The 21,960-nt window shown below is 47.5% G+C and overlaps 1 protein-coding gene across 1 annotated transcript in view; it reads right to left on the reverse strand.

Annotated features, from left to right (window-relative positions):
* The window catches only part of MDGA1 (MAM domain containing glycosylphosphatidylinositol anchor 1), a 134,230-nt gene extending 116,102 nt beyond the window's left edge, over window positions 1-18,128 (reverse strand). Inside the window, exon 1 of the mRNA XM_056487567.1 lies at window positions 17,508-18,128. Coding sequence (XP_056343542.1) covers window positions 17,508-17,634 — 127 coding nt within the window. The 5' untranslated portion in view covers window positions 17,635-18,128. The remainder of the gene's footprint in view (window positions 1-17,507) is intronic.
* Window positions 18,129-21,960: the final 3,832 nt, after the last annotated feature.

The raw sequence follows: 21,960 nt of genomic DNA on the forward strand, positions 1-21,960 counted from the left end.
TGAAGAGAGAAAGCTCGACTCAATCTTCAGTTTCCTGCTCCTGCACATCATGCTGTGAAGCGAAGCCGCCAGCCGGGCACCCACGGAGAGCTCCAAGTACAAAGAATCCCTGGAGCATCTAACGTGAGATGAGGTCCCCCTGTAACATTACCACACCACAAGTGGCTTCGAACCAAACAGTCTGAGCAGGACCTCACACCATCCTCTTTATGAAGCTTCCCTGAGAAACTGCATGTCTTCCTTCCTACCCAGTCACTTACTGCTACACTCTGGGGACAGGATCCTCTTCTTTTGACTTGGCACACAGCACAGGGCATCTGCTGGACACTCCCTGCTTTCTACTCAAGGAAACAGACTGGGCATCCCAAGGACAGCCCTGCAAAATCACTCGTGTGTCTAATAAAGAAATATGTATATGTTATATATACATGCAAATACACATGAGTACATATATACATACACACACGGCTATTTTACTCCCTGTGATATGTGGTGAAGAGGTTTAATAACCTTTCCCACTGTCTCTAACCCCATTTCTGTTTAATCTTTATGTTACATCCATGGCAGACTACTAAGTATAATTGTCAGCACACATTATGCTGCACATAATGAAATATGTACAAATGTCTACCATGTCTACCAGCACATCTTCAGTTTCCCTCTTTGTCTGTAGCAGACTACACCAGGAGTTTGCTAATTACAGCATGTTAATCAAGGAACTTTAAAGAGGAGGATAGGCCATAAATACCTTGTAGCAAAGACAACCTTAATGAAAGAAAACAGAAGAGACATTTTTTCACAAAGCTGTACTTACAGTATATGATACTGGATCAAATCCAGTGAAGGACCCCCAAAATGGCCAGGCAGGTGGAGCATATGGTACACAAAAAAAAGTTGAGTAAAATGTGGATGGGTTTCTTTGGTTGGTTGGTCTGGTTTTTTTTCCTTAAGTCTTAAAACAAAACAAGGGAGAAATTACTGGTATTGCTTAATTGAGAAGGGATGGATGGAGGGAAGATGGACACAGAGTCAGATTCTTCTCAGTGGTGCATGTAAAAGAAGAGCAAAACCCACCAGACACAACCCAGGAAATTCACATTTCTGAAAACAGAATCTGTTTCACCATAAAGTTGGTCAAACACCAGTAGAGGGGCCCAGAAAGTGTGTGGACCCTCCCTCCTCAGGGAAGATCAAAGTTCATCTGTATGAGGCATTTAACATCCTGCCTTAACTTCTAACATCAAAGTAGCTCAGCTTTGAGCAGAGGGCTGGACCAAGTGACTTTCAGATGTCCCTTCCAACCTCAATCCTCCCATGAAGTAACCACACACAAAATAGCTTTAAACTTGGAGATGTATAAAAAAGTTAAACACCAAAACCACAAAGGAGGACTATCTTAGACATCAGACTTTTTAGCATATATTTTTCTTCTGACTTAGTTGGTTTGGTTAATTTTTAAGACTTGTTCTATTATTTCAGATGCTATCAGAGATTAACAAGCGGTTTTAGGCTGTAATCCAGGACTTTTTGTTAGTTCTTTCACTGAGATTCAGACTGAGCCCTCAATTACCATTACTTTGGTGGAGATTTAAATCTCTGGACCTTGCTATCTCCCAGAAAAATGTAAGAGGAATGGAAAGTTACCACAGAGTAGCTGCATGAGCTCAGTCCCGATGATACAGAACTTTTTTTCCTTTAAAAACAAACATATACTTCCCTCTCTGCTCTGTTTACAGTGTTGATTTTCCCCAGTAGGAAGTTGCTGCACCACATCCCTCCTTGAGGACCATAAAACCCAGAAAGAGCTTCTGGGAAGGTGGCCACAGAGCTCCCAACACAACACAAAATGTCACAGCTTTCCCCAGGCAGGGATTCTAGAGAAATCTAGGAGATTATCAGAGACAAAAGCAGTTGTTCCCAAATGGATGAGTGATGCCTTTGCCGCAGTGCCTGCAACTGCACTGCTCCTCTCAGGCACCTGGCTGCTGCCATCCAGGGGCTGCACATCCCTGGGGAGAGCCTCCAGTACTGGGGAGGAAGAACAGACCAGCTATGAAAGGAGAGGAGTCACATTGCTGAGACTCCTGAAAGATGAAACAGGAAGGTCATTCTGTGATTTAAGCAGCTGAGAGCCTCCTGCAATTCTTTTCTTCAGCAAAAAGGTCTGTACTTGTCTCTGCTCAACCTATCCATCCCCAGATGATGCAGAACTGCAGATTTGGATGTATTACTCATTGGTTACCCAAGAAACAACAATACACTGATCCAACAGCAACAAACATTACGAGCACAAAAGTATCTTGGGGAGACAGCTTCTTTCTCCACCCAGGGAAATTTAGTGTCTGGAGGATATTCTGTCCCAGAACATGTGGAAGCTGAGTTTTGGATTTGCTCCAGCATCAGCCCTGGCCCAGCTGAGCCCCACCAGGCAGGGCAGTGCTACAGGAGACACTCCAGCTCCAGAAGCCCCTACAGACCTAGAGCCCAAGAACACTTCTTGGAGGGTGATGAGATGATGGACACATGATCTGGGAATGCATCTGCCCAAGAAAGAGGCAATAAAAACATTTAAAGAAAATAAAATAACGGCAACAGCAGCAATAATGCCCTGTGTTAGGAATATCATGAACTGAATTTGTGTGTGCAGACCAACACATCTAGTTGGACAAGGAAGATGGTAAAGATGGAAAGAAGTCCCTAGGAAGATAGGCAGGATAAGGGAAAACTGGGAGTCTGAAAAGCTATTTGACAGACAAAAGAAAACAAAGCACTGACAGTAAGTTTGCTCTCTCACTCTTGCTCTAAAATGGAAGCAGTGATGAAAGCTCACACCAGCAAACACTACAGTACAGATTGCTGCTGTGGCTTCAGAAGCAGCCCTGGAGAACTTCAGGGCTCAGATCACACCTGATCTCACACACAGTCCCCAGGAGACCCAGGACCCAGACCCCCAGCTCCAGCAACAACCACCAGGTTCTCACTCCAGTAAGACCACACATTTAAAGTCAAAAGTGTACAAATAAATACAAAAACATTCACAGAAAGGAAAAAGATACATGGGCACAGTGCAGCTGTCCATCCACTCTGGCCACCAGGGCAATCTAACCACATCATGCCCAGGTCTTTCTCAGCTGTTTCTCTGCTGGGCTGAGCTCTCCAGCCACCATTCCTTCAGCAGGTGCTGAAAACACTCTGTGCTTCTTCACAAGTGTTCAAAAGCTTTGTAGATGAGGGTCAGGAAAATACCCCTCATGAGCACTGTGCCTGCTATTTAATCTTATTCATACAAAAAGATCAAACCAAGCTTCCAGCTGCTGTTTGCCTTCAGTGTTGCAACTCAGTATAAAGGCATCACTTGGGTTTTCTTTGCTGCTGCTTCAGCCATAGGAATTTCCATTGTATCTGGAATTAGCATGCAGGAAGCAGGGGAAAAGGGCTTTCTTCAGCTGCAGACCTCTTACAGGATTTTGTTGACACACTCACTTTATGTGCAAAGGCATGCAGTCCCTTCCTTTGCAAACCCCTCTCTCGCAGAGCTAATATGTGTATTTAAAATAATGTGCCCCTTTAATGCAGCTTTTGTTGTTCAAACAAGTATTATTTTAAGCACAGTGAATTCAGGAAGAATTCCGAAGGTGAAGCGACAGGAACTGAGGAGAGAGAAGGCACATGGGCAGAAGGTGGTGACAATGGGATAAAGACTCCCCCCCCAGCAGGCCTTATCTCCAAAACAAAGTGAGATCCTGAACACTGGCTCTATTTATGTCCTTCCCTAGCTGCACTTTTTAAGGACACCAGAAAAGTTAGGGAACAAACACAGGTGACAAAGGAGAAAAAACTTCAACAATTGTAATGCAATTAAGAAACAGAAAGGAAAAATCCCACTTATTCTGGCATAACAATCCTGTGGGAAAGCAAAGGATGGAGAAAATAAAAAAGAAATCCAAATAATTTTTTCCAGATACCTCTAGTTCACTTTAAGACAGCAAGAAGAGACAGGCCTGCAGTCACTAGAAAAGGATATTTAAGTGGTATCATACATCAGATAAAAGAGTCAAAAAACTTTTGGGGTAGGAAAGACTGTTTTTCCCATTATTCCAGACTGGCCAAGTGCCAGACACTTCTCAAGCCAAGAGAAACAAGAAATCCCCCTACAGAAATGACCATCTCAGAAGGCAGACCCAACACCCAGTGACTGCAGCTCTTGGCCTCTCTGGTGAGCCAAGTCTCGAGGCACTGCACTCTGGTTAGACAAAGCCAGCACACTTTTTGGAGATGGTTCTCACTCCAGGATGTTCTGTGCTCTGAGGACAGATCTGCTTCAGGTCCTCCTCTCCAAAGGCAGCTCAGGGAGTGTCTGGGAGTGGCAGCAGAGCAGTGACCACAGCAACCAGGCAGTGATGAAAAGATTCTCACCAATGCAGCCAAGTGGAAACTAAACTGAAGTTTAAAACTAAAAATGTCTTGAGTGAAAATTTATAGGTGATGGGGTGGGAGTAAAAAAAAAATCAGATGTTCTACTAAGGTAGGATACCACACAAAAACTGTGGCTGCCCGGTCTGTGCTCTCTCCCTTCATATTCTGGTGAAATCACCTCACTGAAATCACCCATTTCATCTCCAAAACTTCTGTCTGAGGCAGACAAATGGCACTACCTTCCATTCACACAAGCAGAAGGGCAGAAGAAACAAACAGATTTGAACTTTTTGTGATTTAAAGTGAGTTTATTTGTTGCTGGTTGTTATGTTTTGGGGGTTTTTTTCTATTTGGCTTACACTGAAGTCTTTAAAATAAAAACATCATAAAGAAAGACTGACAGCAACAGGAACCAAGTCATTATGTGCAGCATTTTAGGCCAGCATTTTTATGAGAACAACAGCTCAGTTGGATTTAACTCCCTTGTCTTAGAATTAAAATGCCATCTAAAGGAGTAGCACAGCAGAGCAAAAAATTGTATCCAGGAAAGTGATTTCTCTAAGATTTCCTTCACCTTGCTTCTAACTTCTTTTTTTCCCTGAGGATCTGAGGAAACTCAAGCATTTCTCCTGGTCAGGCAGTAGCAGAGGCTTGAGTCAGAGTTTGGGCAGCAGCTTTTGCTCACAGATCACAGGCAGAAGGGCTGCCTGCTCAAAACCCCATAGCAGCACCACTTCTTCTGGGCTAATGAATAAAAACTCATCCGTGTCATCAAGGTGAGCAGGTGTGACAAAGCACATATGAGAGCTAAGGTATCAACAAAAATCCAATCAGCCAAACATGCCTTGAAAACTAACTACAATGACTCACTGGATCAGACAAAGAGGGAGAAATACAATTCAGGAAAAATCAGTTAGTTCAGCAACTGATCCCCTTAATTACAAATTATCACCCATTTGACACCACCCTGGGGTTTGGGCTCCAGCCTTGGTGTTACTCATATTTGCTCACCCACAGACACACAGATATCAGCAATGATCACAGAGCATCTGGGACCTAAAAAAAAAAAAAAAGCATCTAGAAGTACACACACAAATACTACATTTTTCCCCCTCTTACCTGCAATGGAGGTGCTAAGACAAGACCCCATGGCCCCTTTCACATGACCCTGAACTTACTGCCATTGCTTTCTGGCAGATGTGCAATCCTGCTCAGGGAAGGCTTCTGCCTGGTGGGGATGGCACTTCTCACTTGCACTCCCAATCCTTCACTCTCAACAGCAACAATGTCATGGGTATCATAGTGAGATCAATGAAAGAAAGAAATATTCTCATTCCTCAAACTTACACACCAACAACAGCATACTTTTTTTCTCTCTCTCTCTCTCCTTTTTTTTTTTTTTTTTTTTTTTTTTTTAATCCAGCAATAGTTAGAAATATTTCCTTCTCATTTCCCTGTCTACCTCACCAAGCCCATCAGAGACCCTAGTACTTTATGGCATTTTCCCCTGTTTCCCTCTTCTGCAAAGTTTTGATTTAGGGCAAGCAAGCAAAAAGCTCATAAGCATGGTTTCCTTTCCCCAACATCCTCACTCACTGCTTCCTCTAGGTTTGCTTTGAGACAATCAAAAGTAATTCTTAAACTCCATCTCTTAAGTATCAGTTCTTCTGGAGCTTTATGGCACACTGTTCTATGCAAGGAAACAAAGTTTGTGGTGCTGTGATCAAGGGCTGGTTCCTCATTTTCCTCTACTGCTCTTTTAAGTGTCTGTACAAAATGCCCTGCTGACCCAACTGAAGCTGAGAGATAAGCAGCTGATCTACTGCCTTTTTCCCAACGTCTCCTATCTAAAACCATCTCCTTAAGCAAGCCATATGCTGCAAACATACTTTGAAAAGTCTCCATAATAATCCAAGAAGCAGAACTGTTTGTCAAATAGCACACGCACTACTGCTGGCCACTTGGAATAACCATCAGCCACAAGTAGGTGCATATGCTCATTGTGATCTGCAAAAATCAGCTTGCCATCTTTGCCAAGGCTTAACAAATGCCAGAGTGGTTTCTGGTATCAGAAACTAACATTCACTTTGGCTAGTTTCTCCTTCTACATGGAGTTCCAAGCCTGATTACCAACCACAAATAGGTAACAAATTGCTTCTTTCAATTTGCTGCAGCGATATTCATGCCTCTCACCCAACATCCCAACATGAAAGATTTATGGTATTAATCATGCACATCATAGTAAACAGTCATTCTCTACTGTCAATTGCATTTTTCTGCTGAAATAAGGATGAAAGTGCTGAGCTGCTTATCGTTTGACCAGCCAGAACACAAACTATTATTGTGCTATTTTAATCAAAGCTGGGCTTAGTTTCTATGAGTAACATCTTCATATGCAGCTACATGGTACAGGAGCTTGACTATCCTATTTTGAAAAAACAATTTAGAAACTTAATCACAGCTAAACACAGGGCTTGTCTATGCAAGGAGTTATTCAGAAACAGCTTTTCAAAATGAAAGATTAATTCCAGACCTGTTGTTCAGAGGTTCCCTTTCACCACAGCAAACTGCATTCAGCCAGTTCACACTCCTGCATCTATGCTTGCTTGAAAGACACCACAGACCAAGGAGAATCCTGGCGTTTGTCTTGCTAGGGTTCGCAGCTAAGCTGCTGCAGCCAGCAAACTTCAAGCTGCACCCCACAATAAGCCAGCTAGTTGGACTTACAGGGCAGCTGGATTTATGGATTGATGTTGGATTTACATTTATGCAGTGGCACAGGCAGGAGTTGAGTCGACTCCACTTGCCTACACCACAACCCAGGAGGTTGCACGAGCCTGGTTAGGCGCCCACAGTTTATTTATTGGGGCTCAAGCAGCATGTTGCTGCTGGGTGACCCCAGGCACAGGGCTCAGCACACACCACAGGGCTCACTCAGGATGCTGCACAGGCCAGGCTGGGCTCCACACTGCTGCTGCTGCACTGCTATCAGTAACCAAACTGCTAATTTAAAGCCAGCTCAAGAGTGCACCCACAAGTCACAGTCCCACTTCTGCGTAGGCGTAGTGTGTGTGCACTGTAAGTCAAACTGTCAAACAAATACCACTGACACCAAGTCCTTTTGGTCTTCATTAGCATCTGGGAAGCAAACACTAGACATTTCTCTCTGTCTTCATACTTGTAAAAAAAAATAAGAATATGGTTTAGCACATACTTAAAATGACAAAATGTGTTGGAATATTCATGTATCTCTTTTGCTTCTTCAAAAGCTGTGCTCTGCTCTGGCACTCAGCCATATTTTAGAGCCAGCACTTTATATCACATTTTCTCCTTTGTCCTAGGCACTGTCCCTAATCATGTACCTGCTTTTCTTCCCATCCCAAATCTTTGCTCCTTCATGGCAAACACAGCCTTTCTGCCTTTCCACTGGGTACCATCAATAGCCATTTAACCTCCTCCACTCATGACAAAAGTTTGCCATAGCAAGAAATACTGCTTCTTTGATCAAGTGCAAAATAATTTAAATTGTTGCAGTGAGTCAACAGTTTCCAAAACCAATCCTTCTGAAGATCCAAGCACAGCAAAGCCACCTGTCTACCCACAACTGAAAGATTTCTGTCTCTCCCAGTGCTGTACAGTAAAGCTCAACTTCCAGAAGACCTCCAAAGGGTGTCCTAAAATAAATCCTAACCTGTGTCAAAGATGAGCTAAATTAGTAGTGAATGACAAAACATGGTTTTGTTTTCTAACTAAAAAATCTTGATTCGGCTATAACTGGATCAGAGCCTATTTTCAATGACTTATGCCTTCTTATTGAGGATATATTTACTTGGATCTATCAGCCACAGGGATTGCACTTAATACCAGCTGCACTTTACCAAAGAGAAAAGGGTGGTTAAAACTTTGTTGATGTTTGATTCTCCATTCTGCCATGGGCAAATCACTTAATCTCCATCTCATTTCACCACACACAGAACGAAATAACCAGGCAACCAGAAGCATTGTAAAGGTGGAAGTTCACAGATATTAAAGGGATGGGAGACACATAAGCCCACAAGAAACCCTATATGTACACTGTGAGAGGAATTTTAAGGGTTCTGTGAACTGCAGATGCCCCTACCAGTTAAATATTTTTAAAATCCCAGCTGTATTCACTTGACTGGTAGGGGAATTCAGTCTCCCATCCCCAGCTGGCTTTTGCTGCTCAGGTTACTTTTATGAGCCTCAACTTCTCAGATTTTTGCTATTTTGAGGAATGCTCCAAGTCAGAATAATCCATTTATTAAACTTAAGAAAAGACACTCATTCTTCACTCTAAATCTATGAATGCCTTTTTCTGCCATGCAAGGCACGCAACAAGCACCAGAAGGTGAAACAGTATTTGTAAGCAAAACCCATTTTGACACGTTTCTCAAACATCTGTCTGAATCACATCTTTGTTTTCCCTTTTTATTTCATCACAAAGGCACACAAGAGATGCACAAGATTCCCATCCACATTTATTTTAAAACAATTTACGCTAATTAGTGAAGGACCATTTCCTTCTGAAACGGGAGCTGCAATAGCAAGCAGTTACTCTTGTATTAAATGTCCACCTGCAGACATCCTAAAGCTTTTCTCACAGCTTGACTTTAGCTTTCAATGTTTTGTCAGTTCTTCTTTAGGCAACATTTGCTAATTTGTCTTCAGAACCTGCCGTTCTTACTGCACCTTTGTCAATTGCTATCCTCACCCTGCCATTTCCATTTACACAAACCCAGCAAAAGTACCTGGATGCCATTTGTCCTACACTACAGCTCACAGTGGAGAGAAACCACAAGGCAGCAGATCACAGCCTGGAGGATTTTTAGTTACACTGGTGGTGTCTCTGCTATGCAAGCTAAAGCAAAGCGTAGCAGCCATGAGTGATTTGCAGCACGAGAGAAAAAGGAGCCACAAGAAAGCAAGAGGCTGGCCAGAGCAGTAAAAGCTGCTTAAGGTCCTTTCTTGCTGCCTCTCCCTGGAGGTTTGCAGCCCAGCACAGAGCCCTGACCTGCTCACAGAGCAGTGCTGGTGACTTCACATCACCAGGACACTCCACACCACAGCTGTCCCCAGTGGGCTGCCCTGCCCTATGCACAGCCACTAAATATATAACTGTGTCTACACAGCTGTTCCTTGCTAGCACAATACTGAGAACACTGAGTGCTTCACAAAAGGAGCATCCTTCTCAGAGGAGTTCAAACATTACCAGAACCATAAAGCTCTCTGTTCATTTTGGGAATACAGTCACAAGCACACACTGGAGTAACCAGATTGCCTAGTCTAGAGGAACAAGTGGAAAATTTAAAGAACTAAACATTTATATTCAGCTGCCTGTCTACTTCCCTGGTTAACTTTAGGTGTCTCTGCCTGCCAGCCACGGGCTATAGTATTTGGGCATTAAAATGAAAGCTTTAGGAGTCAGAAGATGACCTTGGATACTGTGTGGCAAACACAGTGATGCAAAGAACTCCCTGCACGCAGCCACAATGCTCAGAAGACGCTGTTGCTCTAGGCTGGGGTCCCTAAGCCACGTTTTCCAAGGGCCAAAGCACCAGAATCAATCCTGTACCTCTGCTGTGGGCCACTCAGCTCTGCTGCATCACTGAACCAAGACTATAGATAAATTACATTAATGACCTCAACCGAGAATTTTAAAGCCAAATAGTCAGACCTCACCTTGCCATCTTTTCCTCCTCTCCCAGTGCAAGTCCATGCATGCCATCCCTCTATTCTCATGCCCATTCAGATTGCTTTAATCCTACCTTTTTGAGATTCAAAACCAAACAAACACAACAAAACATCCCCAAACCGCAACTACACAGATGAAGGGAAGGGAAGGGAAGGGAAGGGAAGGGAAGGGAAGGGAAGGGAGGGAAGGGAAGGGAAGGGAAGGGAAGGGAAGGGAAGGGAAGGGAAGGGAAGGGAAGGGAAGGGAAGGGAAGGGAAGGGGAAAGGGGAAGGGGAAGGGGAAGGGGAAGGGGAAGGGGAAGGGGAAGGGGAAGGGGAAGGGGAAGGGGAAGGGGAAGGGGAAGGGGAAGGGGAAGGGGAAGGGGAAGGGGAAGGGGAAGGGGAAGGGGAAGGGGAAGGGGAAGGGAAGGGAAGGGAAGGGAGAAGGAAGGAGCGGAAAACCTAAAAAAGGAATTAAAAGGCCTGCACTCACTTTTTTGTATAATCTTTGCACTTGCTTTTTTGTATAATCTTTGTTTGGAAATGGACAAGAAGGAGTGGAAGAATAGTGTGTTCATAATCCAGAAGAGAGTGGGAGAGGAAGGAAAGAGAGTAAAACAAATAGAAAAGGGGAAATAGTGAAAAAACAAATGGGGAGGGAGGGTTGGTTATGTAGTGCGTGGGTACAATTTGGGCTCCAGATCCTAAAACACACCCGGGACAGATGCAAAGGCACACGCAGGCAGCCAGCGCCAAAAGCTGGAGGCGGCAGCTCCATCCCGCCTCAAGTCCGCTAAAGCGGTCGCGGGAAGAACGAGCCGCCTGCGGAGCTCCCCGCCCCACGCGTGTCCGGCCAGGACAGTGCCCCAGAGGGAGCCGTCCCGGGGAAATCCTCGGCCCTGGATCCCGGGAAAGGGGCGCTCCCGGGCCGCGCAAGGCCTCCCTCTGCCGGGCAGCGGCGGAGGCGCGGCCCCGCCGCCCAGATGTGCTGCGCTGCCGCAGCTGGAGAGCAGCCCGCCGGCAGCACGGGGAAGGACGGGCAGCCTTTTCCTCGGCGGGGAGGGGAAGCAGGAGCCGCCTGCTTTCTGCCTGGGCAGAAGGCAAGGAAAAGGAGCGGGAGTCTAAACCTTCGTCCCAGAAACACGGGGCACCAAGGCGCTCTGGCGCCCACCATGCGCTGTCCCCGCTAACCCGGCGGTGACAGCCCTTCTCCGCTTGAATTTCATTGAGACAAGATCGGCTGTAGCCCAGGATCTCCTTTTCCTGCTCCACTTCTTGAGCTCTTTCCTAGCTTCTTAATGCAGCACTTTGGAGTCTCAGCTCCATGATTGTCACACATTGTTCTTTTAAACAGTAGGCAAGTGCTTAGCTAGGAGAAACAAACTTTTGTTGTTTCTTCAATCACTTTCCCCAAATGAGGGGCAGATGAAAGCTCTTTTTTCTTTTCAAATACAAGTACTTTGAATCCCACCAGAGTAAAGATCTCACCAGTTTAACATGGGCACAGAGACACAAAACACAGAAGTTCTCCTTTTCTGCTTCTCCACACATCACTCTCTCTAGTGGATCCTGGAGGCCATCCCAGATTAGCATTCTGCAGTGTGTTGCCAATGCCATAGCTCTCCCCTTTCCCCCACAAGCCCAGGGGAATTTAAACCTGTATCACACCAGATGATGATGTTCAGCAGAAAGTGTCTGGTACACAGGCACTGGGTGGGTTCACCTTGACTGCTTGAGAGCAGAAATGGTGTCAAAGTTTTCTTAACAGTTTCAGGGTACCTAAGATCTGGGCTACCAGGGATAGCCTAAAGAAACACATTGTATCACCAGATGTGAGTACCCATTCCCAAGAAGAAACCAACATTATCCACTGTCTCTCGTCTAGAGGGCTCATCTTCCCACAGCAAAACACAGCCCCTTCTGACCACACAACACAGCAACCCCTCTGCACAGAAGACACCAACATCTCACCTGATGAGAACTTCACCACTGAACTGTCTCTCGAGGGCTGCACATGCAAACCAGTCGCCTGTGGACTCAGCTTATGCCACCTAAAGAAGCTTTTTGCAGGTAGGGCTCGGGACATTTCCATGAACAGAGTAAGAAACACCTTCCACCCCAAGCTGTCTTTCACTAGTAGAAATGCACCTCTCCTTGTTGCTTTTTTCAACACACTGGCACTGGGCAGAAGGCAATTTTCCCCCACTCCCCCACCTCTGCCCTTCTGATAACAAGCCATAGCCATGCAGGCATGGTTCTTAGCTTAATGCTAATAGACTATGCTTAATGAACCAAGAGAGCACAGTGTGTATGGAGGGAGGGACTGGAAGCCTGAAACCGCTCTATTCAAGCAAGCAGAATAGCAGTAACTCATCAAAACACAGGCAAAACAGTAGGGCTTCTGGTTGATGGGAAGTGTCACAAGATCCCTGAGTTACCAGCATGGAAATCATTTTTATCTTTACTTTAAAATAAGAACAGCAGCCTCAGCAGCACAGCACCCCTTACTGCCACTACTGAATTACTGTCTTGAACCTCCAGAGCCATCTTCTGCTGCATCTTCCACTTACTGGGAGTCACTTACTATACCTACCTTCCCCTCTTTCAAATTCATCTGAAATCATACATATATATTTCAGAAACTCCAGTATGAACCTGACACGGTGATAATTTTAAAAGCTGTGCAGCTCATGTCAAATTATTCAACATCTGTCTTCATGTTCCCACAAAAATTAGCATAGGATGGTGGTTTCTGATGACACCTATAGTGAAATATTTTGACTTCATCCAGCAAGTTGCAAGCAACCTGTCAAGAGGATAATGTCAGTTTTCTAGTACTGCATATTAAAGTCAATTGAGGGCTTATCTGGTGAGTGAAGCTACTGACCTGACCTAAAACCAGAGGCTCTAGTGTCATAGAAGAGTGAATCTGACACATTACAACTGAAGAACAGCCAGGCATTCTGAGCACTGAGCTGGACAGATTTAATGCTTTGACCTTAAAGAGCTGATCAAGAACTATGCAAATCTTGCACCAACCTAGTCCATTGGTGAAACTAGTCTTATGGCACTTCAGTTAGAAAACTCATTCCTCAAAAGCCTGTATACAGCCTAGGCCAACAAAAATTTAAGAGCTGGACAACAAAGAGAAATGGTAGAGCATAAAGGATGTGTGCACATTCATGTATATATGTATACACACACATATATTTAGTTTGGAGGGCCACTGTGATCAAGTATTGCATTTTCCCAACACAATCAGCCAAGAAGTGGCCCACAGGAGCCTGCTCCATCATTCCTTTAGCCAGCAATGTCTTCAGCCATTTCTGAGGACAGAGGGTGCACTGAGACAGCAACAAGATAGCTGAAGAGCTCCATTTCCTGGCCCCCTGTGACTGCTGGCAAAACAGCTCTAGGCGGAGAGACACGAGAGGGATGGATTCAGAGCAGGCTCCAGGTGACATGAGAGTGCCTGTGCCCCAGAAACTGTCAGCAGAAGACATGGACACATACAGGTTGCAAGAGGGTGTGAGGCAGCCTACATTAAAAAAAAACTCTAGGAAAAGTGTTTTTACTTTAAACAACAACAACAAAAAGCAAACAAGTAAAAGGAGCAGGAAACAAATAATGTCACGTGTACATGAAATTAAAAAGTGTGGAGGTTTATGGCCTAAACATTGGATATGTTTTACTACCATACTCCTCAGCTGCAGACACAAGAAAAAGCTCTTCCACTAGTTTGGGATGGTTTTTTTGCTGCCTGTAGTGGCACCTCGGGGTTGATTCAACGTGATGGTGTCTCTTAAAACAAAGAGCCTTCACAGGTCATTTATTCCCCACCTCTGGGGCCAGGGCAGGACTACTTGACACTCCAAGTGCTTCACCCCACCGGTTTCTAGAGGAGCCCATCCAGTCCCCTCTGCTCATGGCAGCTTTCCTTGCTGCCCAGTCTAAATATTTCTTTTCATTCCCTTTCCATCACCTTGCTGTATGTAGCCCCTCACCACACACTGTGATGCCCATTCCTGCAATGCCTTTTCTGCAGTTGAATTAGGAGAGGCAGGGGACAAAACATCCCACTTTCTTATTCTGCCTGAAAGGCTGCTGCTGATCAGTGGGACTGTGCTAATTGCAAGACAACCCAGAAATGTTAATTATACACTGCACATGGAGCAAGCACAGCAGCAGCACTGTGCACACCAAACCAGAGCTGCCCAGGTTCTGGAATCCAGAAGGCGGAGTGGGAGGTTGAGGCATACTTTTCCCTTTGAATGCCACCACCACACCCCAATCCTCCCCTCTAACTTAAAGTCTTTAAGTGTTGGTGACTCCAAGCTGTGAAGGGCAAGCCCCCTGTCTCCTTTACCTCTTCCTTCCTCCTCCTCAATTCTGACATTTTCTAGAGATCTATTACAGTTGGCTTCTCATCTTGACCAGCTGCATTAACACACCACGCTGAAAAGCCCAAGCAGTCTGGGAAACAGGCTACCACAAAAGACTGGTAAAAGTTGCCTCTTGGCAGCCTGCTGAATTGCCTTCCCCATCAGGCCAGCCTTGTCTCACTGCAACAAACAAGGCTGAAAGAATGGGATCAGCTAATGAGAAGAGGGTTTCAGACACACTTCAGTCATTACAACAAATGCCAATTTATATAACAAGCCTCTTCAGGTAGCAGGCAAAAAGCACCTTGACTCCTAATTAAATTGCACCTCGATTGCAAATGCTTCTTTCCCAGAACCCCCCTTATACACATTTTATTTATACCATTCATCTCAATAAACCTCTCCAACAACTCTGCTCTCCCAGACAGAGGTCTTTTGTGTGCATCCATGTGGGTGTATTATTTAAAGGGTACATCACATGGATACTTTATCTTGTTTAATCTGATTTAATCTCAGGAGATTTGCTGAAGTAAAATATATTTATAGACCCATATACATGTCTCCCCCAGTCTCCCTGCCAATATGCAAAGGCAGGAAAAGAGATCTGAACCGTGACACTTGAGTTCCCATAATTTTTTACATTAGGTGCCACATGGGATAGACATTCACAACACAGAATGCTGAAGTACAGCTTAAAGCTATTGCAAGAGACCAATATAGAGGAAAAACTCAAGTGGAGGGGGGGAGCAGTGGGACTAATTTCTAATCCTGCTTTTTATTTATCCTTGCACATATAACAATATTAATCCAGCTCTGCTTGAGCCATCAGTAACAGGCATCTCACATCCAAAGAAACGGTGCTGGCTGCAGAAGGCATGAAACCAACCCAGGGAAGTGGACTGAAGGCAGAATTGGTAAGGACAATATGAAAACTATTAGTCACTGTCCAAGTTTGCAGCACGCTGATTCCACGAGACACTGCTCTGGGCTGCACTCAGCGACAACTGCGTATTAAGGCTCTTGTTGTTCGATAGTTTGAAGAGGTAGGGGTGGGAAGAGAAAGGATGACACCAGGTTTCCCCTTTGTGTAGCTAAGTAAGAGAACAGATAGAAGTAGTGGACCATTTTGGCTTAAAAGGATGCCTTCATCTTAGTGTATGTCTGCATCTGTGCTTTCTTTTGTACACAGCTTCTTCAATCTCTCTCTGAGAGAAAAAGACAAAAACATCAGTAAGTTATTCTGAAGATCTAATAGCAGCAGCTCTGTCAAATGCAAGTTCACTGAACTGTATGAAAAAATACAACAGGCAACCCTCTAAAGCACATTTAAGCAAACCTGGTTTTAAACTCTGTCCCTCTTGCTACAATCCTAAGCAGTGAGTCCATTCTACAGCAACTGACAGCTATTCAGTAACAAACACGCTGAAGTGAAATAAAAAAAGTTCAGCTAGAAGCAGATTACCTGTTTTAAAGGATTAAATTATATGCCCTGACCAGGTTTCTGTACCACAAAGTCATTCTACTCCTCATCTTTCCAGCCTTTCAAGGGTCATACAATTTTCATCTGGATATGCAGGCTGGGAGAAAACACATATACTGAGAAGAAGATAGAAAAAATAAAGGAAGCTAAATACCTTCTATTTAAAACGGTTATTTTACAAAATAGACCCAAACTCAAATTAACATCCCAGTCCTCAAGGAGAAAGGAGGAATTGTTTCCATTAAGAAATACATCATTAAAAAGTGACCTACAAAGACTTACCCATAGTCAGTGAGACTGAACTGATCTTTGCCAGAGCTCACACAAGAGACTGGCTGCGTGCTGTTAAAAAAGAGGGAGCGGGGGGGCTGGATTCTCTCACTGGGGTCTCTCTTCAGAGCTCAGAGAGTTGGCTTGTTAGAGGCAGTGGCATGCCTTCCAGAAGGGCTTAACAGCAACGCACAACTGAGTTGTAAGCTAAGATAAAGCCGGCTTGTTATAAGAGACAAGTCTTGTGGGTTGCTTTTATTTATTTTTTCCCAGTGTATTGGAAATGCAGATCTTGTAAAGCAAGAATTCAGAGAGAGCTGGGAGAGGGAAAGGGGGGCTGCACGTCTGGCTAAAGTAAATCCGGGGTGTTCTCCCAGCCCGGGGCTTGCGCTCGGCGGCACGGGTGCCATCCCCGCCTCTGCCCTCGCACCGAGGGGCTGCGGAAGCCAAACCTCTCAGGAGGAGACCACCCGAGCTCGCCATTTGCCACCCCGCCTGCGAGCAAGGAGAGGAAGTAAGCTCCTTAAATGTGAAAATAATAATAGTAAAAAAGGGGGGGAAAAAATCAAGCAGCTCGGCATCATCTCTGCCACAGACCACCACCCATCCATCTCCATCACCTTAAGAAGAAAATCAGCAGCAAAGTTCCACGGGGTGCAAAACCAGCCTCGCCTCGCCCACCGGGGAGCCCGGCGGGGCTGGCCGTGGGGGGAGCGGGGGAGCCGTGCGGTGCGGGGAGCGGGCAGCCCCGGCACCCAGCGAGCGACACCGGGCAGCCCGGCCGCCCTTCTCCCTGCCTCCCCGTGCCGCTGGTCCTGCGACCGGGGAAACCCGCCAGCGCATCGCCGAGAAGGCATCCTCCGTCCTCCCCCTGCCCCAAAGAAAATGCAACTCGCAGGTGCTCCCCTCCCGGAGCCGCCCCCCCTGCACCAGCGCGGCGTCCCCACGCCAGGCGGGAGGAGAGGGGAGGCAGGGCCGGGGCTCCAGGCGCTCCCCCGGCGGCAGTCCCGCCGGCGCTCCCTGCGTGCCAGCTCGGCGGACTCGGACATGGGAGGCGGCCAGAGGTTACGGCGAGGAATTATGAAGTAGCTACAGGCGCTGGAAGCCCTATTGCTGCGTCAGTCCCTCCGCTCAGGCTGAGACGAGGCTCGGCGGCATCATTTAGTTTCTCCTGCAGGTGCTTTTTAACTTTGATCCCACCGTCGCCGTCTGCGCCCTCGCCCCCCACCCCTCACCCCTCCTTCGCAAACAGCGACAGCGTCTCTTACCGTATACTCCTTGTCCCCTGCTGTACACCGGCACCAGAGACAGCAATAAAAAACAGATCATGTCCATCTTCAAGGCAGAGCCTTCATCGCCGGCGAAGAAAAACAGCCAAAACAGCTCAGGCAGCATCCGGCGGGGGAGCAAGGAGCAGCCGAGAGCCTCCTGAAACGCCGCCCCATGCGCCCCGCTCCGCGCCGGGCACCGGCGCCCCGCGGGCGGAGGAACGGACCCCCCGCACAGGGGCCGCCCGGGGGTAAAAATTAAAATTGAGGGGAAAAAAAATAAAAATAAAGAAAGAAATAAGAAAGGAGGGAGGGAGAAGAAGGAGGCAGCGAGGGCAGAAAAGCGGAGCGCCGCTTCCCGCTTGCCCTCGCCAGGTTGCTCGAGGATCTCCAGGCGAACAGGCGGCCGCGCCCGTGCTCGGGGTACGGGGAAAGGCCAGCCCGGGGGCACCGGGCTAGGGCAGGGGCACGGCCCGGGCCAGCCCGGCGCTATCCCCCGGTCTCTGCGGGAAACGGGCTCCTTTGTTCAGCGGGAGCTGCCGAGCGCTGCCCCAAGTCCCGCGCTGCCCGAAGTGCTGCCAACTGGGGCCAACTTGAGTGAGTCCTCACCCTCCCTCCTCCTGACGAGGCTCTGGCCGCAGCCCCTGGAGCGGACGGGGAGAAGGAGAAGGAGGTGGAGAAAAAGGGGGGAAGCGAGGGTGGGGGGTAGGAGCCAGCTGCTGAAAGGCGGAGGAAGGGATAGGTGATTCTCGCTCCTTTTTCCCAGATCTTCTGAGGAGGGGATTGTTGTAATTAATCAAATCCAGGAAGGATTTTTTTTTTTTTTTAAAGCGGCTCCCAAGAGCTCCCCCAGCTGCACTGCACCGCCCCAACCAGCCTGGAGGGAGGAACAACAGAGGAGCAGGCAGACCCCGCACCCTCGCTGCGCCTGCAGCTCAACCCGGCTCTCCTCGCCTCCTCCCCAACCTGCCAGGTGCTTCGCCCTTCAAAACTTTCCCTGATGCTGTGTGCCAGCCTCGAGTGGGTGCGTCGCCTCCGTGCTTGCCTGCTCCGCTCGCCTCGCAGAGGATCTGCAGCTGTACAGGGTATCTCTCTCCCTCGACGGCTGCCGGAGCTCCTAGTGGGAGCTAACAGGCTGCAACTGGAAGGTAAGCCGACAGTGAGGGACAAGAAGACGGACAAAGTTGAGCTACTCCTGCCAGACGCCAGCTGGAAACCGCTTGGGAGGTCTCTACCCCACCGCTTTTTCCTGAAGCGCCAAAATCTCCTGCAAAAGTTGCCGGGAACGTCACCGCTCCCCAGCCCGGGGGCACTCGGCTCCGCCGCCCCCGACGGGGCGTCCGGGGCTCCCTGCCCCGAGGGCGCCTCGCACCTCCCTGCCTCCGCCTCTGCCAGCCGCGCCTTATTTTCTGCTCTATTGGCTTTCCAGGTTTTTCCCCTACCCTCTTCACTATTTCATTCCCCTTCCCTTAAAAAAAAAAGGAGCCAATTAAAGCGGGCGTGCTGGGGAGAGCCCTGCCTCCTGCCCAATTCTGCGAGCCTCCCCGCGCCTCGCCCGGCCCAATTATAGACAAGACCGCAGGGGTGGGAAAAAGAGGGACTTGCTTCGGGCGGGAGATCGCTTGTCAGTCCGGGGTACTCTCATCCTCAGCACCCTCCCGACAAGGTCGGCTTCTCCCGGCTGGGATCTGAGCTGCCAAGGGATGGGGGGCAGCTCAGGTTTCCGGGCTGTCTCCCATGCTGGCGCTCGCTGGTGCCAGCAAAGTTTTTTGGGGCCCCCCAGGTAGGTTGCAGGCTGGCGGGGCTCCTTGTGCATGCTGCTGGGGAGCGGCGAGGCGCGGCGCTCCTGCGGGGCGGGGGTGCTGTGAGGGGCCCCGGCCCGGTGCTCGGCGGAACAGGTGATGCTCCTACACGAAACCCGGAGCGGAGAAGCTGTGCATGCCCCGCTCCCCGTGACCCCCGGGAGGAGGAAGAGGATGCTGCGCCAGCCCCCAGCATCACCGCCGGCAGCGGGGCTACGCGGGGCCCTCCCTTTGCTAGGGAGATAAAACGCTGCTCCTGGGAAGCCTAGAGCTGCTCGCCCCCGAGCTGGCGACATGCCTGGCCCGGGTCCATAGCAATGAGCCAGACCGTACGGCGGAGCCAGCGCCGTGGAAACCCCTCTTAGCGACGCGCTCTGCTCCCGGGAGCCGGGCTCCGGCTCTCCTCTCTCCCCCAGCGCTGGCCTTGCCGGGGCTCCCGGGCGCGGGCTGATGCGGGGGTCCCTTAGCGACAGCGGCTCCTCTCCGGCTCTTCCTCGGGGCTGTGTCCCCGCCTCGGCCACGCGTGGGCTTGGCACGCATCCCGCATCCCATCCCTGCTCCCCGCGGCAGCTGGCGAGGGGTGCGGGACCCGGCAGGCACCGAGCTGTCACGTGAACTAGTCACTCCCAGGATAAAAATGTAATTAAAAAAAATATAATCAAAAGATACGGCCCAAAGAGCGGCTGGCAGCTCAGTCGTGCTCTAACAAACAAGCAATTAATAGATATAGCCCCTAATTAGCAAGTAGTTATTCGTATAGTAAACGGTGCTCAGTCAGAAAGAGAAAAGCGGTAGCATGCACCAGGAAGAGAGCAGGGATACTGACAGGACAGCATCACCCCAGTGCCCAGCATCCATGCATGTGGGAGGCATGGCAGGAAATTTCCCACTGGACTCTATCACTTATCAAGATACCACCAGGATAAAATTGCCTTGTTTGTGTTTGTGGTGGTTTAGGATTTTTTTTCCCTTTGTATTTCTTTTTGCTATAACTAAGGGAAAAATTGCCAAGAAATGGTGGTTTTTCACACTCTTAAGATGCCTTTTCCATAGCTGATGGCATAGAACAGGGTGCCTGTGAAAGATGTGAGTAAATTTATTCTTTAATAAAATAAACCCTTATCTGAGAAGGATTTAATCCTTCCCACAGTGGGTGGTTGCAATGTTAATAAAGGGTGCATAGGTAGAAGGAGGCAGCCAGCACCAGGAGGACGGGTGGATCAACTCCTTTGCCAGGGCATGAGGAGAAGCAGGAGCTGATGATAATGAGACAAAGTAAAATTGTCTACATCTCCACAAAGGAGGCTGAAGGCAACCCAATGAAAATGACATGAAGAGATGTTTGCAGATCCAGGAGCTTTGTGGTAATAAAATAAAACGGTGGAGACATGAGTCTTGTTTCTTTTCTGTGCATAATTTTGAAATAAGGATATTTATGTGGCATTTTGTAGCCTTTCCATTATTTTTTTTTCGGGATTCCCATTAAATTATGGAGTAGTGCCTTGGTGTTTGAATGAGTATGAATTACATATCTGGCTAATGAGTAAAAAAAATTCCAAAAAATGCATTCTTCACACCCCTTTTTTGTGTTAGTATTCAATGCACAAGCTCATGTTTCATTGGCACAAATCCTTATGAAAGATGAATTTCAAAGTAAACTGCCAAAGTATATTCTGAGTAGGAAAAAATACTGCCAAAACCCAGGAACATAACTGCATTTGCTAAATAAGGTAATTAATAATTATTGCTTGAGGCCTAATAAATAATAGCATTCATAATTATGGAGTTTCCAATGCGAGACAGCGAGGCAGCACTCCCATGCACACTTGCTAAGCAAGCTACTTGTTACAAGGAAACCATACCCTGTAGTGATTCTACTTGTCAGCAAGCAGAGATGAAGGATGCCTTTCCTCCCCCCTGACTGTTTCCACAGAACATATTTGTCCCATCTTTCCGTCTGGGAGTCAGTGTCTCCGGTCACTTCTCAAGACCCCACTTGTCAAATGAGTCCTGTCTCTGAAATATTTATACATACTCCATCACCTATATTTCACAGCTCTGTTAGGAGGTAGACAGTCTCTGGGACAGCTGCTGTGCTCAAAGAGAGCAAATCATATAAAACATGACACCAGGCAAGAAGCGATTGAAGGACCGTGTGAGGCCAAGGTCCAGTTGCACAAACATTAATTATCCCTGTGTCAATGTTTTCATGCTATACTCTGGTGCAGTCAGTCATTTCATTCTTTCCTGGAATGATGCAACTATCTCTGGGCCCCGGTGATCTCTTCAGCTTGTGGCTTGACATTTCTATCACCTTTTTCCTGTTCATTTTCTTCTCAGCAACCCATCCAAGAATGTCGCCAGGATCTGTGAAGTTTGATGTCTTCCTCCCCTCCCTCCTTCCAACATATATGGAAGCTTTACAGCAACATTTCCCTTGCTATGCTTCCTGAAAGGGAATAGAAATAGAAAGCAGGAATAGAAAAGGAACATAAAAGAGCACCTTAAAGGCAATGGGCAATGCCAGGGTGACTCCAAATGCTGCAGGAGAGATGAGAGTTGGGAAGGGGAAAGCTGGAGGACTCTGTAGCACTGCAGCAGAGATGTTAGCAGGGAGATGGGAAAACAAGGGAATTCCAACTGCATCATGG

The sequence above is a fragment of the Oenanthe melanoleuca genome, chromosome 3 (genome assembly GCF_029582105.1).
Source record: "Oenanthe melanoleuca isolate GR-GAL-2019-014 chromosome 3, OMel1.0, whole genome shotgun sequence".
NCBI lineage: Eukaryota > Metazoa > Chordata > Aves > Passeriformes > Muscicapidae > Oenanthe > Oenanthe melanoleuca.